The sequence below is a fragment of the Dermacentor andersoni genome, chromosome 5 (genome assembly GCF_023375885.2).
Source record: "Dermacentor andersoni chromosome 5, qqDerAnde1_hic_scaffold, whole genome shotgun sequence".
NCBI lineage: Eukaryota > Metazoa > Arthropoda > Arachnida > Ixodida > Ixodidae > Dermacentor > Dermacentor andersoni.
Window position 1 is genome coordinate 55,855,398 of NC_092818.1, and position 17,009 is coordinate 55,872,406.

Below are 17,009 nucleotides of genomic sequence, written 5' to 3' on the forward strand. Positions count from 1 at the left end.
GTTCGCTTCGTTATGAGGTAGGACAATCAGGTACGCCGTCACTCAACGCACGAATGGGCGCCTAAGTGCTGCGCCGTAAAACGCATCATGCAGCAAACCTGTGATCGTAATTGCCTTGTGCACTAAGTAACTAGGCGAAGGGAGATTTAAATTGAAACCATCCTTAAAATATTGATATGTTTGTGCATTGTGTAGGCTTAGCTCGGTTCGGTTCAGATCGAGACGTGCTGAGCAGTGTGCGTGAGGCCAATGTCTAATTCGGCTGGCATAAGAGATGCTTTCTGTAAATAATCTTCGCCAACTAAAACGCTTGGTATGTGGTGAAACCTTACTGGACTGAAAAGTGGCCCCCGTCCCGTGGTATAGTACGCGCTGTCTCCAGTCACAGTACAAGCACCTAAGTGCCTAATAGGTGTATTTCCAACCATAGATCTTTCAGAGGTCTCTGTTACGTTGCCCTGACGAAAAAAAAAATTTAATGCGATATCGTGAAATGGTTCATTGAGGAAAGAAGCCTGATTCTCTGTCTGTAGCAGCGTAGCGGCACCTGAGCTCACACTTCCATTGGCCCCGATGCCACTTGACGAGCGCGCTTTGACAGAGCAGAGCGGGCGAAAGGGAGAGCCTGCTGCTGCGATAGCGTTGCAGCTTTGCGTGAGGGGAGTCGGCATTGCCGGTACGCCACGTCGCCCTCTATCTTCGTGCGAGCGCTCCTCGACAGAGCAGAGCCAACGCTTCCTAGACAGCCGGCCTGTCCCAACACCCTCTGGACTGACTAAGGTCTCAGCACACCTCCCGTGACGTAGCGCGAAGAGGCCCATATTCGCCACCACTAATGGAGGCATTGAAGGAATCGCAGCTTGGCTTACCTAGCAACAGTGAATTAGCTCCACTGAACATAACTGCACTCGTTTTCTTCGGTTAAAACTGAAGAATGACAAGCAGGCGTCTTACGCAGCATTTAATTAGAGGCCCAGGCCACAAAGTAGCTCTGTAAAGCGTTTTATAGGTATCGAAGCAAGCACCTATTTAGCATCGTACTTTCCTGTTTTTATTACTACACTTTCTTATGCTTTCAATAATTTACCAACCCATGAAATTTTTTGCTTCCGTATTTTTGTACTTATAGTTGTTATGGATCGGCAATAATAAAAAATGAAACCCGCTCGAATGTCTTCACAGTGGCGTATGAATATTTTTTGATGACGCATGTACTTATTCAGGCCAGGACAGGTAGTGACAAGTAGGTAGTGACAGGTTGTAGGACAGGTAGTGACTGCGGATCCGGATAATGAGACTGAAATAATCAGAAGAATAAGAATGGGCTGGGGTGCGTTTGGCAGGCATTCTCAGATCGTGAACAGCAGCCTGCCATTATCCCTCAAAAGAAAAGTGTATAATAGCTGTGTCTTACCAGTACTCACGTATGGGGCAGAAACCTGGAGGCTTACGAAAAGGGTTCTAGTTATATTGAGGATAACGCAACGGGCTATGGAAGGAAGAATGATGGATGTAACGCTAAGGGATAAGAAAAGAGCAGATTGGGTGAGAGAACAAACGCGAGTAAATGACATCATAGTTGAAATCAAGAAAAAGAAATGGGCAAGGGCAGGACATTTAATGAGGAGGGAAGGTAACCGATGGTCATTAAGGGTGACGGACTGAATTCCAACTCAAGGGAAGTGTAGCAGGAGGCGGCAGAAAGTTAGGTGGGCGGATGAGATTAAGAAGTTTGCAGGGACAACATGGCCACAAATAGTACATGACAGGGGCTGTTGGAGAAGTGTGGGAGAGGCCTTTGCCCTGCAGTGGGCGTAACCAGGCTGATGATGATGATGACGTATTTATTACAGCCTAGCTTTGGCTTTCAACGAGTAATTTCGCTTTCGAGGCGTTATGACACACAGTACCTGTTATAACTCAGCAGTTATGACTGCTACCGGGCGGGAATGGCACCCGGCCCGACGGCCAGGAGCATAATAACGCCCACACAAGAACGGGAACACTGCGCCCGTTTGTTCAGTGACAGCCCTTTGTTCAGACGTACTCAAGCCGCTCCCGCACGTGCGATGACGTCGGTCTCGTGCCACGGCGAACGCGGTTTTCTCGGTCTTCGTTGTCGTTTCCACTTTGCAGCACTCTTCCCTCCTTGAGTTGAGTACCGCTGTACGGATTTTCGTATACGGGTCGATCTACGAAGCACAGCTGGTTGAGCCTCTTCTGGTAGCGTTGGTACACCCGCTGGTTGATCTTGCGAAGGTTGTGCCGGCACAGGACTGTATCGAGGATGGACTTGATCCATGTGACTCTGAAGCTCACCTTCTGCCGTTTCAACGGTGATCATTCGGGATCCTCTTGTTTCTTTCACTGTGGCTGGCAGCCACCTTTCTCCCTCTCCGAAGTTGAGAGTCCAAACAGGAGAGCCCGGGCTTAACTTGTTTTCTTGATCTACCGGTGGACAGATAGGAAAGGTTACGGGTGGTGGAAGGCATGTGTCCAACCGAGAACGGATCTGGTATCCGAAAAGTCGTTGAGACGGTGATCGTTCATCATCCAGAGGCGTTCTACGGTAGCTAAATAGCAGTTTAGCCAATCGCTCCCACAAGTCACCTGACCTAATCTTCTTGAGGCCATCTTTCGGCGTCCGCAGGGCGCGTTCAGCAAGCCCGTTCGATTGGGGGTGATATGGTGCCGTACAAAAGTGCTTAATGTTATTTCCTGTTAGAAACTTCGTGAAAGTCTCTGACTTGAACTGCGTTCCGCTGTCTGTCGCAATGGTTCTTGGTATGCCCAGCCTGCTGAAGATTTCACACGAGGATATAACTGTCGAATGTGCTGTGGCATGACGCACTGGAATTGCATTTATTCATTTTGAATGTGAATCTATGGCCACTAGGATCATGGTGTTATTCACTGGACCAGCCTAATCCAAATGGACACGTGACCAATTCTCGTGCGTTAGTGGCCAGCTTACTGGTATTTTCGCTGGTGGCATTGCGCTTGCTTGTGTGCATGTAGTACAATTCCTACTGATTTGTTCGATAGCTCCGTCGATGCCGGGTCACCACACGACAGTACGGGCCAATGCCTTCATTGCAGACATTCCCTGGTGCGTCTCGTGCAGGAATTGCAGCATGTCACCTTGAGAAGCCTCGGGAATCAGGATTTTGTGACTCCAGTAAATGAGACCTTTGTAAACGGTTAGCTCACTTTTTCGTGTGAAGTATTGGTCCAACCGTAGATCGGGTGCTTTGCGCTCCCTTGGCCAACCGTGAAGCATGTAGGGCTTGACAATTCCAAGTACTTGATCTTTCTCGGTCAACTGTCTCATTGCTTGCGACGAAAGGGGCGTGTCATCCAGCTGCTGCAGCGAGTGCACGTACTGGTGTAGCTCCTCTGATGTGTCCTCGGTGGTTTCTAGAGGAAGCCGACTGAGTGCGTCTGCATTCAGGTTGTCCGAGCCAGGTTTGTACTCTATCTTGTACTGGTATGCTCCCAGCAGCAAGGACCAACGCTGAATTCTTGCGGCAGCCATGATAGGCGTGGGACGGTCTTCGCAAAATAGGCCCACCAGTGGCTTGTGATCTGTGATCAAGGTGAATGTTCTTCCCAGCAGGTAGTCGCGAAACTTTGATACCCCGAACACTAGGGCCAACGCTTCACACTCCAGTTCGGAATAACGCCTTTCCCCTTTGGTAAGTCTTCGAGAACGAAGACCTATATGCTTGTCAACGTTGCCAATGCGATGGGACATTACCGCTCCGATTCCGTTGGGTGACGCATCGCACTCCAAGCGCAGCGGCAGCGAGGGATCGAAGTGAGTGAGCATTTTGGCATTGCATAAAGCTTTTTTTGACTTCTGAAACGCTTCCCGTTGTTGACAGCCCCAATTCCAGCGACATTCTTTGGTTAACAAATCGTAGAGCGGTGATAGCAGACTGGCCATATTGGGAAGGCACTTGCTGTAATACGTGAGAATACCCAAGTAGGAACGCAGTTCGCTCACGTTCTTGGGTGTTGGTGCTTTCATGATAGCATCCATGTTCTTCTCCAGAGGTTGCAGCCCTCCAGTACTGATCTTGTGGCCAAGATACGAAACCTCAGGCATCCTGAAGGTGCACTTGTCCTTCCTTAGCTTGACGCCGTGCTCTCGAAAGCGCTGTAGAACTCCATTGAGATTCTTTCCGCCGTCATTTCCCTTCTCGGCAACCAGAACGTCGTCCAAGTACGCCTAGACTCCCGGCAAACCCTTCAGGACGCTGTCCATTATTCGCTGAAAGATAGCTGGGGTAGAAGACACACCAAATGGCAGGCGGTTAGAGCAGAATCATCCCCGATGTGTGTTAATGGACGTCAGCTTCTTTGACTGCTTATCTAGGGGAACCTGGTTGTAGGCGGCTCAAAGGTCCAATGTGCCGTAAACGTCACCCTCGTGCAGTGCAGCAAAAAGGCCATTGATTACCGGGAGTGGGTACTGCTCCGTAACACAGCTGGCATTTACGGTTAGCTTGTAATCGCCACACAATCGAACTGTTCCAACTTTCTTCATTACCAGAAATATCGGCGTCGCCCACTCCAAGTGAGCCACTGGGGACAGGACTTCGGATTTAACAAGCCTGTCCAGCTCGTTAGAAACTTTTTCTCGCATTGCATATGGAAGTGGCCTGGTTTTGAAGAACTTTGAAACCGCATCCTCCTTCATGTATAGATGAGCGGGCGGAACCTTGAACAGACCCAGTTCAGGTGCAAACACGTCCTCGTTCTCACACAGGGTCGCTTGCAAGTTTAGCCCTTGCTCCGTAATGCTGGACACGCTCAAAACCGCAGCCCCTTCGTTGTTCAGCGCCTGGATGAGATCACGGCCACATAGGCTCGGTCCGGAGACGCGCACAATGGTCATTGACGCCGTAAGAGTCGTGCCGCAGTATGAAACTGGGAGCGTTAGCTTCCCGGCTATAGGCAACGGACCCAAGTAGCATGACAACTTCAAGCTGGATTTTTCAAGGCAGGGCCAGCTTGTGCGATGTTGGCAGTAGACGTCCCAGGACACCACGCACACGGGTGTGCCGACGGGTGAGCCGGAGTCAATTTCCATCACGATGTCGGCTCCGCCCCAGCAAAAAGTGCGTCGTACCGGGCTGACGATTCCGTTGTCTGCGGTTGGTTGCGGCTTTAGTGTATACAACTGTGCGGAGAGCTCGGCTTCGGCATTTTCCATTGAGCCGCTGCTCAGCGCCAAGCTCTGGTGCGGTTGCTTTACCTTAGATCGACACACGGCAGCTAGATGCCCCTTTTTCCTACAGTAGAAACATTTGGCGTGTTAAAAGGCACAAGTCGCCTCACCGTGCTCGCGGCTTCCACACCGATAACAACCTTTAGACGAGCCACTCGCGTGACTGCAGGTTTTTCCTGCCTGTCACTGCCGTCGATTGCCCGCTAGTCTGTGAAGCTCAGGTTCTTCTTTCGGTTCCGTCTGTTTCATAAGCTGAACACCATGTCCTGCAGCCTCTGCTGCAAGCACGATGTTTTCTGCCTCCTGCAATGTCAGTTTCGGGTGAGAAAGCAGTGCCCTCTGCACCTCACTGCTACGAATTCCGCACACGATCCTGTCTCGCAGGAGGCGGTTCAGCATAGTCCAGAAGTTGCTTTTATCAGCCAGGCGTCGAAGCTCCACGATAAACTGTTGAGCTGATTCCTCTTCCCTTTGAATGCGGGTAAAGAACTTGAAGCTTGTGGCTATCTCATTTGGCGGGGATGCGTAAAATTCTTCGAGAATGGTAACCGCTTCCGCGTAGGTTAACTCGCTCACGTCCCACTGGGCACAACGCCCACTCAGTACGTCGATTGGCTTCGAGCCCAGTGCCGAGATGAGAAGCGCCCTTTTTTTAGCGTCGTCGACGATGTCGTTACCTTCGAAGTACGACTCGACTCTGATGTAGTACGACGAACAGTTGTCCTTGGCGTCGTCGAACTGTGGAACTTGGTACGCCATGGCAGGAGTGTTCGCCGTCATCAAAGTGCTGGTTCGTTGCTCGTCGCCACTCTTACAACTGCACAGTTATGACTGCTACCGGGCGGAAACGGCATCCGGCCGGAGGGCCAGGAGCATAATAACGCCCACACAAAAAAGGGAACACTGGGCCCCTTTGTTCAGTGACAGCCCTTTGTTCAGACGTTCTCAAGCCTCTCCGGCACGTGCGATGATGTCGGTCTCGCGCCAGGGCGAACGCGGTTTTCGAACATTCCTCTTATTACTACTCATTGCAAGTTCATATACTTGCAAATTAATTACTGTATATATTCACTGCTGCTAACATAACTAGTGGACGTCGTTTCTGTGGTAATTAAATTTGGTTCAATAAAAATCATACTAGATTTTATATCTCAGATAATAAGGGGGCAAGCTGCAGTCTCCTGAAATAATTTGTTTTTCAGAAATACATAGGTGGTTTCTTCAAGGGCAGAAAGTATGTCAGAAGTGCAATATTGCTAAGCACTTCCAACGTTCAAAACGTCTCTGGCTTTCACATTATCCTTCATGGTTGCGTGAAAATGTGTGACAGCTTCAAAGAATAGCTTTTCTTCCTTATAACGAGGGAAACATGATGGTCAGCATTGATACACGCGTGGTCGCACCAATGTTTAGTCGAAGGACAGTTATCTCTTTACCAATATGTATCCATATATCGCCGACTTGTTTTGAACACTACTTAATGATTGAAAAGAGCGAAGACGAAGAAAAAACGCTCAGTTAATTGCTCTGCCAGTCAGTGACCTGAATGTTGAATATAACGTGTAGGAGACGCCACAGATACTGAACAAAAGCAAAGCAGCATTTCAACGGTTTTTATCTACCATGACGTTTATATAACGTAAACTATCCCCATTTATCTGTGTATAATAGCACATTGTGTTGTCTGCGCGTTTGGCATAACGCACAGTGTTTCGAGTGTTGGCTAACGTTTCGATTGTGCCATGTTGACTACTCTCTTTCAGAGAACTTAGAGTGTGAGCTCCACGGATTTCCAATGTTTCAATAAATGCCACTTTGAACGTCGCGGTATCTGAAGGCTTACTAGCAGCGAAGGAGCTACGACTCACTGATGTCCGGTGAGGTCAGTCACGTGTGACGGGCGATTGTATCTCGCCGCTAAGGTGAGGAAAAAGATATTCGAATGGTTTCTTACTTTTCGCATGACTAATGCGCTTGTCCATTCGTGTCGCCGTTTAGGATGCTCATCATGCACTACATTGCTGCCACAGATGTAGGCGAATTGTGTTCAGTCTAATCTAAAATTTCTCATCTCGGTGAACACAAGAATTCAACAGAAGTGAATGACGCAAAAGCAAATCATAGAGATTTGGAAATATTTGTTCTGCTCTGCGCCATATTCAGAAAGAGAACGTGAAGAGCAAAGTATGGCTTTTGCTACGTAGCAGCGAGGGTGAATAATAGTTCGGCAAAACTGTGAATGACGAAACAAACTTTTCATTAGGCGGGAAACACAGCAATAGGGGCCAACACGGTCGCCGATCGTCGAAAATATGATCAGCGGATCAAACGCGTCGGCTTTCGCACATCAGTCATCGAAGGCTCCCGAGTAATCGCTGGTCCCCGGGTTTCTTGCAAACGTTCTACATCATTCGCGTCGCGCATACATTTAATCAGATTACACAAGGTCCGGTGATCACAAACAGCGGATAGAACCATCGATAACATTCGAGAAACTTCGGATACATGCAGGCGCGTCCTGCACTGTGCGGTAACATTTGTTAGGCGATACAATGTGGTCACCCGATAAAGATAAAGAAGTACACGTGAGAATACATCCTTGGTAAAAACCATCGTCTCGATACTGCAAGCAAACGAAAGTGATAAACAAAAACACCCGTATAAAGAGACAATGAACTAACGAGGTTCGTCAGCGTGTTTAAAAGGACTTAGGACGCACCACGTGGGTCACTTTAGGTCGTGCGTGGCAACGCATTGATTGGGAAATTCCGTCTGGCACGACCTCAAAGTACAGTGCAACAATACGTCGGAGGTGTTTGTAGGATATGAAATAGCGTCGCAATTGTTTCTCACTGAGTAGTCATCGGCGTATCGGAGTCCAAACCCAAACACGGTCCCCAGGCTGCTTTTCCACGTAGCGTCGTCATAAATTGTAATGTCGGCTATCGGTCCTCTGCTGGTTCTTGATCCGCTGGCGGGCGGGCTGTCGGGCTCCTTCGGCGCGCTGGAGATAGGCAGCGACGCCAAGATTCTCCTCGTCAGTGACGTGCGGCAGCATGGCGTCAAGCGTCGTCGTCGGGTTCCTGCCGTAAACCAGCTTGAATGATGTGATCTGGGTTGTTTCTTGCACCTCCGAGTTGTAAGCGAATGTTACGTAAGGCAGGACCACATCGCACGTCTTGTGTTCGACGTCGACGTGCATTGCTATCTTGTCGGCGAGAGTCTTGTTCAGTCGTTCGGAAAGACCATTAAATTGCGGGTGGTGGCAGTTCTCCTGTCTGGCTGCATTGCACAATGGCTTGGGTAAGGTCGGCAGTAAACGCCGTTCCTCTGTCGGTGATGAGGACTTCTGGGGCACCATGTCGCGCTAGCATATTCTCAACGAACAATTTCGCTGCTTCTGCTGCACTACGTTTCGGCAGAACTTTCGTTTCAGCGAAGCGGGTGAGCTAGTGCGGCGCCACGACGATCCGCGTGTTTCCAGAAGTCGACACCGGAAAGGGTACCAATAAATCCACCTCCATGTGCTGAAATGGTAGGCAATGTGGCTTGATCGGCTGTAGTAATCCCTCTGGCGTCGTTGGCGGTGCCTTGCGTCGTTGGAAGCTACGGAAACTGCTGACGTAACGGGCGACATCGGTGGTCATGCGTGGCCAGTAATACTTTACTTACTTCTTGCCAATTTACCGGAAAACCCGAAGCGCCCGGCTGTAAAATCTTCCTGCAGTTTACACGGGGTAGGGAAAAGTTCTTGTTCACCAGGACGTCTATTCGCAAAAAGAACGAAGACAATCCTTGCCTAAATATGCTAGGGCCAAAGTTGGTCTTGCCTTCCAAGTACTCAACAAGGCTTCTTATCTCGCGGTATGCTCCCTCCTGCTCGGGAAAGTCGTCTGTGCTTAGTGTTACTAAAAAGGCGTCGTCATCCTGGTCATCTTTGGGTGGCGGGTCCTGTGGAACGCGAGATAAGTAGTCGGCATCAGAGTGTTTTCGTCCGGACTTGTAGATTACACTGATTCCACATTCTTGCAGTCTCAGGCTCCACCGTGTCGGGCGTTCTGAAGGGTCCTTGGGTCGCTAGCCAGCACAAGGCGTGATGGTCGCTTGCACTTTGAACGGTCTGTCATATAGGTAAGGGCAAATTCTTGCAGTAGCCCAGATGATGGCAAGGCATTCCTTTTTCGTTGTAGAATAATTGCGTTCCGCTTTACATCTTTTCTTTAGACTAAGACGGCGCCGAGGCCTAAGCTGCTGGCGTCATTGTGGATTTCCGTGTCGGCGTCTTCGAAGAAGTGCGCAAGTACTGGTGACGTCTGCATGCGTCGTTTGAGTTCTTGAAATTCTTCGGCCTGCGGCGTTTCCCACGTGAACTCTACACCACATTTAGTTAAATGTGTCAGCCGCGCAGCGATGCGTGAAAAGCCCTTAAAGAAGAGCCTGTACACATGCCAAGGATCGATGCACTGCCCCCGTGTCGATGGGCTGCTGGAACTTTGCGCTGACAGCTGTCTTCAGTGGGTCGGGGAATACTCGAGACTTGCTGATGACGTGTACCAGGAAGAGCAGCTTTTCGTACGCAAAAATTGAAACTTTTCCGCTTTCAAGGTTAGTCCGGAAGACTTGATTGTCTTTAGCACTGTCTGAAGGCGTCTGTAGTGCTCGTGCAAACTTGCAGAAAAAATAAACGACGACGTGATAAAAGTAGACGAGGCAGGTCTGCCACTTCAACCCTGCTAACACCGTGTCGATCACGCGCTGGATCGTTGCAGGCACTCAGCACAGTGCGAATGACATGACCTTGAACTCATGGAGGCCCTCTTGCGTGATGAAGGCACTCTTTTCGCGTTCTCGCTCGTCGACTTCTATTTGCCAGTAGCCAATCTTTAGATCCATCGACGACAACTAATTAGTGTTGTAAACCCGATCAAACGCGTCCTCTATATCTGCAAGGGGGTATACGTCTTTCTTCGTAATCTTATTGAATCGATGATAATTGACACTAAAATGTACTGTTCCGTCCTTTTTCTTTACCACGAGTACAGCAGATGCCCACGGGCTTTTTGAAGGCTGGATGATGTCAACTTGTTGCCTTATACCTTCACGTTCTCGCGACGAAACTCGCATGGGCTCTGGCGGAGTGGTAGATAACACTCTTGGCTTACTATGCGATGCTTTACAACTGGTGTTTGTCGAATCCCCGATGACGTCAGATAGCAGTCTTTGTGTCATCGGAGAATACTTCTCAGCTGTTGCTGCTTACTGATAGTGAGAAACGGATTTATGTCGAAATCTGATTCGGGAACTATGGTCGTTGAGGTAGCTGCGGCAAATTCTAGGAGGACAAACACATTGCTGGTTCGCAGAATATCCTCGGTGTATGCGATCGTCGGGCCTTTGTTTACGCGGTTAAACTCCTGGCTGAAGATTCTCAGCAAAACTTTGGTTTTTCCTCCGTGCATTCGAAGGATCCCTCTAGCGACGCAAATTTCACGGTCGATCAGTGGGCGTTGGGCACCTTCGATGACGCCTTCTACGTGTGCGGGTGTTTGGGTGTGAACGGAAATGACAGTGTTGTAGTTGGGCGGCATGCTGACTTTATTTTCGAGTACACTCGAGGCATGGTGCCTACGAGAGCTCTCCAGCGGTATCGCTTGATCTTCGTATAGCGTTATCGACTTCGACTTCAAGTCGATGACTGCGTCGTGTTGGTTCTGGAATTCCATGCCGAGAATTGAGTCTTGTAAACACTGTCGGAAGATAACGAAGGTGGCCAAGTAGGCGCGGTCATTATTGGCAATTCGGGCAGTGCAGATTCAAGTGGGCGTTATCGGGTGTCCTCCAGCTTTCCAGATTTGAAGGTCCTTCCCAAGTAGAGTTAAGTTTCTTCAGCTGAGTGGCAAGGGCTCCCCGCTTCACGGAGTAGTCGGTTTCCGTGCCCGCTTAGGCGGTGACTGTGTGGCTATCGAGACGCACGTCGAGAATGTTGGTACTTTGTCTGGCGCTCCAGTTAGGTCTGGGCATCGCATCACCACTGCGTCGTGTTGACGAGTGGCTGGAATGTCAGGTGTTTTTTCTCGGCGTATTCTTTGCTTGTAAGGTTCGTAGGGATGGCGGCGTCTCGATGATCTATCGTCGAGATACACTTTTCGGCGTCTTCATAGGCGGCGGAGGATCTTCGTCAGTTCGACAAACAGGAACTGCACCTCCATCGGTTGCTACTTTTAATTTTCCCATATGGGGTCGCAGACCGGCTCCGGGCTGGGCCAACGTATGGTAGGCGTAGGTAGCGGCGGCCTGGTGACGGCTGACGGGACGATTGTCGAGAACTATACTGAGTGTTGTTGAGGTAGTCTGCGAAGTCACAAGCGCGTTCCCCAAAATGTGGACGCGGCGCGTCGACGGCGAATCCTGGCTGGCCCAAGTCACGGTATGGGCATGGTCAGTACACATGGCTGGCTTCTCCGCGATGGTAGCCGAAAGCGTGGTGGTCGGGGGTGGGCCAAATGTCTGTCTTCCTCGGTGCGCTTCACCGGCCGACAGGTGGGCCGTGTGGCAGCGGCGACTGTGGCGGCGTCTGACGACAGACTCGCGGTCACATGGGGCCCTGGCGTGGGCATGCGGAAGGAATCTGGCAGCGGGCGACGGCGGCATAGGTCATCGCTTCAGGCTGAAGCTGCGGCGATCAGGGGAATCCAAGCAAATGAGGAGTCTCCTGTCGGACGACGTCGGCAATGGATGATACTTGAGGCTGTGATCGTGGGAACGTCCTCTGAAGTTCCTCTCGCACGACCGCTCTGATGGCCTCGCGCAGGTCGCCAATACGCACTGGCTGAACTTCGGCGTAGTTGGTATGGAGGCCACCTCGCTTGAACTGCCTATTCTTAATTTCGAATGTTTTCTCGATGTTTGCAGCTTCGGAAGCAAATTCAGCAATTGTCTTGGGCAGGTTGCGCATCAATCCGGCGAAGAGCTCTTGCTTGATACGCCTCATGAAGAAGCGAACTTTTTTCGCTTCTAACATGTGGAGGTCGGTGTGTAGGAAAAGGCGCGTCATCCCCTCCGTGAAGATTGCCATGCTCTCGTTGGGAAGTAGCATTCGGGCTTCTAGCAGAGGTTCGGCCGTTTCCTTGCGCACGACAGTCGTAAACGTCTTCAAGAAGCCATTGCGGAACAGGTCCCATGTTGTGAGGGTCGCTTCGCGGTTCTCAAACCACGTTCTGGAAGCGTCTTCTAAGGCGAGGTATACATGCCGCATCTTGTCGTCAGAGTTCCAGTTGTTTAATGTGGCGATTCTTTCGTAAGTCTCCAGCCAGGATTCTGGATCTTCAGTCGAGAATCCATGAAAGGTTGCCGGGTCCCGAGGTTGTTGCAGCCGAATGAGAGACGCTAGGGCAGCCGTTCCGGTTGTTGACTTGGGTTTGATCCGTCTGGTCTTGTTATAAAGAAGTCCGTATTCCGCTAGCAGTCCTTGCTGCCTTCGGCTAGCTCGCTGGTCTTTCGCGACGTTGGTGTTGACGTCACGTTTCGGGATTGGATCGCGGCTTTGCGGGGGCATTGAGTACATGAACGCACCAGCACCTCCACCAGATGCCACGTAGTAGTGACTACTACGTGACATAATAGAGCGGTAAAACGGTGAATGACAAAACGAACTCTTTATTGGGCGAACTTGTGCCCACAAAAGCAAGTTACACTCAAAACACAGCAATAGCGGCGAACCCGGTTGGCGATCGTCGAAAATATGATCAGCGAATCAAGCGCGGCGGCTTTTATGCATCAGTCGTCGAAAGTTAAAGAGTTATAGCTGGTGTCCGCGTGCCTTCGAGAAAGTTCTATATCATTCGCGTCGGGCATACATAAAATCAGGTTACGTCAGGTCCGATGGCAACAGAGAGCGGATAGAACCATCTATACCATTCGACGAATTTCCGACACGTGCAGACGTGTCCTGGGCTGTGCGATAACATTTGTTAGGCGGTAAAACGCGGTAACCCGATAAACAAGTACTTAGGTCACTATAATATACTAATAGAAATCGATGTTATATCTTAACTGAGATTGAAGAGCCTTCCCAAATACATGCGAAGCCTTGGTGCTCTTAGATCGAATACAGCTGAGCATTATAGGCAAATTGTCAAACCATTTAGCATCCTTAGACGTTTGTTATGGCACGGTCGTTAGTCTACCTATGACTTCGGAAATGCTTCGGGGTTTTCTGTACAATTCGTTCAATATATGCAAACCTTTTCATATGCTTTATCTTTTGTGATTTACATACATACGTGCAGTTTTTCAATGAGACGTTGAGAAATATTTACGGCATGAATAGATGCTAAATATTTGTTAATCAAATTAACCAAAGAGAAAATGGCCGGACGCGATGCCTACACGTGGTTACGAAATATGGCGCCTACATCTTGACCTTAACGGGAAGCCAGTAAAATTGGCAAGACAAAGAAAGGATAGTCTACCGAATGAGATAAAACAATAGAGACATATAGGAATTAGTTGGGAAGCTTCGAGTGAGGTATAAGCAAGGAACCGTTATTTTTTCATAACTCTTGTTAAGCACTAGAGCTGTTAAGTTAAGAGCTCTAGCAATGATGGCACTGTTGCCTGTGTTTTATTTGGGCGGGAGGGGGGGGGGGGGGGTATTAGGTGAGGACCACGCTGACAAACGTCGCCGCGAGCTTTCACCACCGCCGCTCGAAAACTGTTGCTTATCTCCGAGCCGCAACATTTTTGTAAAACTACACGATACAGTATCGCACATTGCCACAGGGGTTTATTAAAGTTGGCAATTTATGAGAGAATGGAAGTTGTTTATCAGTAATAACGTGCTAACTTGGCCTCGTTGGTGCATGTCTGAAGAAAACGAGTGACAGCACTGGACAACGGCAATGAAACAGACGAAGGGCTTCGTGTGCCTCAGTCACGCCCTCTTGTCCAGCGCTGCAATTCACTTTTGTTTATGAACTTCCTTTTTCCTTTGCCGTCACCTTTACCTTGGCCAAACAGGCCACTGCTTAAATGTTAGATTGTCCGTGCACAAGCGCTGACTTGAAATCAATGCGTACTCGCATGTCCCACGCTTTGTTCAGAGCACGGTTGCGCTCCAGTTTTGAAGACACCCTATTGATTTTCGCACATTGTATTGTGGCTACTGTTACGTTTCGCCTACGACGCGCGGTATAGCCGGCGCGGATGCAACGGACGCCGGGGCTTCGTTCAAAGCGGCGGACATTTTGGCCCGTTCAGCGCCACCGATACGCCTCCCCGCCAAGCGCGTGCAGGCATGTTTCAATGCCACGTGTCTTCAAGTGTGCGTGTGTGTGTGTGTGCATGTTGGTGCCCACGCTTGTCAAAGCGCGGCAGCCGGGGAGAGGAGCTCCCCAAGTATGAAGCGAGGAGGTCTGACCGGCGCCGGCCCGGCGGATGCGTCACTATACTCGTCTCAACCTGTCTCTCAGCGTGTCCGTGCCCCGTCACGTGCGCCTCTATCGAGGCGTTCCTTCTTGCCCTCAACTCCGAGAGTATAAGAGCAGCTGCCCCCGGACGCCGAGAGAGAGGCTCCGATTTCTTCCGTTGAGTTACGTGCTCTCCCGTCTCTCCACTTCGGTCGACCTGACCGCCCGCTCTTTTGCGATGCTAGAATAAACAAGTTGTTCTGTTACCAGTCGACTCATGCTTTGCCGGGACCTTCGGATGCTTCCAGTTGTGCCCCAGGCCATCAGGCCAACGCTACCCTTGGGGCTTGCGACCCATTTGCAACAACGGGCGTCAGCGCTGAGATTCCAACACTACGCGGAAGATAATTGCGGTCTACACGAAAATAAAAGAAAAAGAAGATACGTATTGTGTTAGCGCGCCTTCAATACCTATGAATGACAGGGAATTTTGGTTACTGAACCGCTTTTTATATTCTCTAAGATAGCGCATCAGGTCATCCTTATTTGCTGTTTGCAAGTGCACTGAAAATAACGCCGTCGATGTGAGAGCACGTAGCTTTAATTATGCATGTGCTTTCGATTAAAGTTAGTTGCGAGTCAAAGCTATCCCGTATTTTTTTTTAAATTCTGTCTTCGTCGTTTTCGCTGCCTATCAAGATGTTCCACGAGCACCAAATTTTCCCAATGTCAATTCTGTTGCCGGTTGATTACGTGGAGAAAAGTGTAAATCAGCAAACAGCAAAGTTTGAAAGCTGCGTCGATAGAATCATTGTCGATAAATCTGAGGTGTATGAAATACGGTGGACAGCTGCAAAAGCAGGTTAGAATCTAAACGACTGCGGAAAGTATATGGTGCTCTCCCTGCGTGAGACGGCAAGTAGAAAGTTAAGCGAGAATTATACAGCTGCTATTTGTCCAGGCAGAGCATTAGTTTAGTAGCAACACCACCAAACAATGTAAAAATTACAGCGTAAAATAAAACGTAAAACTACAATCAACGTAAAAATAAAGACCTGTGGAGTGTTGTAAAGAATCAAACTGGAAGGCTCTGTTTTCCAGTTCGAGAAAAAATTGAAGCTTCCACCCAATGAAAAGCACAGAAAGAAAATACTCCCAAATAATGCAAGATTAGTGCAGAAGCTTACGAAACATTTAAGGTTGAAAAATGAGAGTGTTCGGGTTCACACAGTGTTTTCATTATTGAAAACTTTATTTATACAAGACAACAGTTGTGGTCTTGTTGCTTATTTATAAGCATACCATGACTATTATCATGTCTACAGATTTGTAATCCCAAATGAGAATACCGGTATATCTCTCCGATAAGACGCATCAATAATATTTAGCCACTGCTTTGTGTTTCATAATAACCGTGCAGACTGCATCGATAAGTTGCAAACTGGCTTGTGTGAAAATATTGTAGAAAATATTGGGGATTGCACCTCGCCTAATAATGCGCATTGTTGTTTTTGCTTTCGCGGAAGTATTCCCATCATATCTGCATGACGCCAAAGCAAGCCCGCCGCATATGTTTTAAACAAGATTTTAAGAATGTGTTGCGTGATATATTTTGGTGACTTCCTTATTGTTGACAAACGAGGAGAACGCTCTTACTAGGCGGAAATTATTGCAAAAAAATATTCGCCGAATTCATCTGACCCGTGGTGGCTCTGACAGCATGCAAGGGGTATGAAACTTATTTTTATGTGACATACTAAGTTTTTGGATTCTCTACACGTATTTCAAGGCGACTACGTATGTCATAAATATTCCTCTCATCGAAAATGTGCACTTCTTTAGCTGTCAGCTATAAATAGTTTGTCGCATACTATCATTTATCGCAATGTAGTGTTTTAACTGGCACCTTTGGTTGTTAGATTTGCTTATGTATTGATGGTTATCTCAGTTGGACACTGACCCTGCTCAACAATGGGTAAGTATAGTGAGTGAAGATTCTCCACGCAATCACACCAATCGGTGCTGGTGAATATATGTGCACGTATCGGAAACGTTCCCAATGTCAAATGCCTTTTTGTATGTGTGAGTATCTTTGTTTCTTTATTATGCAGGTACAAGGATACAAGTGAAGATCGGAAAAGATTCTTCAAAAGTTCCACACCTATTCCTAGGGGTTACCACAATCTTATTACGAATTGAATATAGTATATCTTCAACTCCATTGTAGAAATGACAGGTTTTGCTGGTGTATGCAAGCTATTTCGCATCTGGAATACTTGAAGAAAATTGTTCCCCCGTGTGTTGCACAATATTGCTATGTAAATAAGGACAAAGAAGTATCGGAGTTTTGTGCAATTTATTCCACAAAT

General features: G+C 48.7%; 2 protein-coding genes across 2 annotated transcripts; both read right to left on the minus strand.

Annotated features, from left to right (window-relative positions):
- Positions 1 to 3,061: 3,061 nt before the first annotated feature.
- Positions 3,062 to 3,535, minus strand: LOC140218545 (uncharacterized). Its single transcript, XM_072288322.1, has one exon. The coding sequence runs from the start codon at positions 3,533 to 3,535 to the stop codon at positions 3,062 to 3,064; it is 474 nt and encodes a 157-aa protein (XP_072144423.1).
- Positions 3,536 to 5,416: 1,881 nt separating this feature from the next.
- LOC126530330 (uncharacterized) lies at positions 5,417 to 5,992 on the minus strand. The gene has a single exon (XM_050177650.1). The coding sequence runs from the start codon at positions 5,990 to 5,992 to the stop codon at positions 5,417 to 5,419; it is 576 nt and encodes a 191-aa protein (XP_050033607.1).
- Positions 5,993 to 17,009: the final 11,017 nt, after the last annotated feature.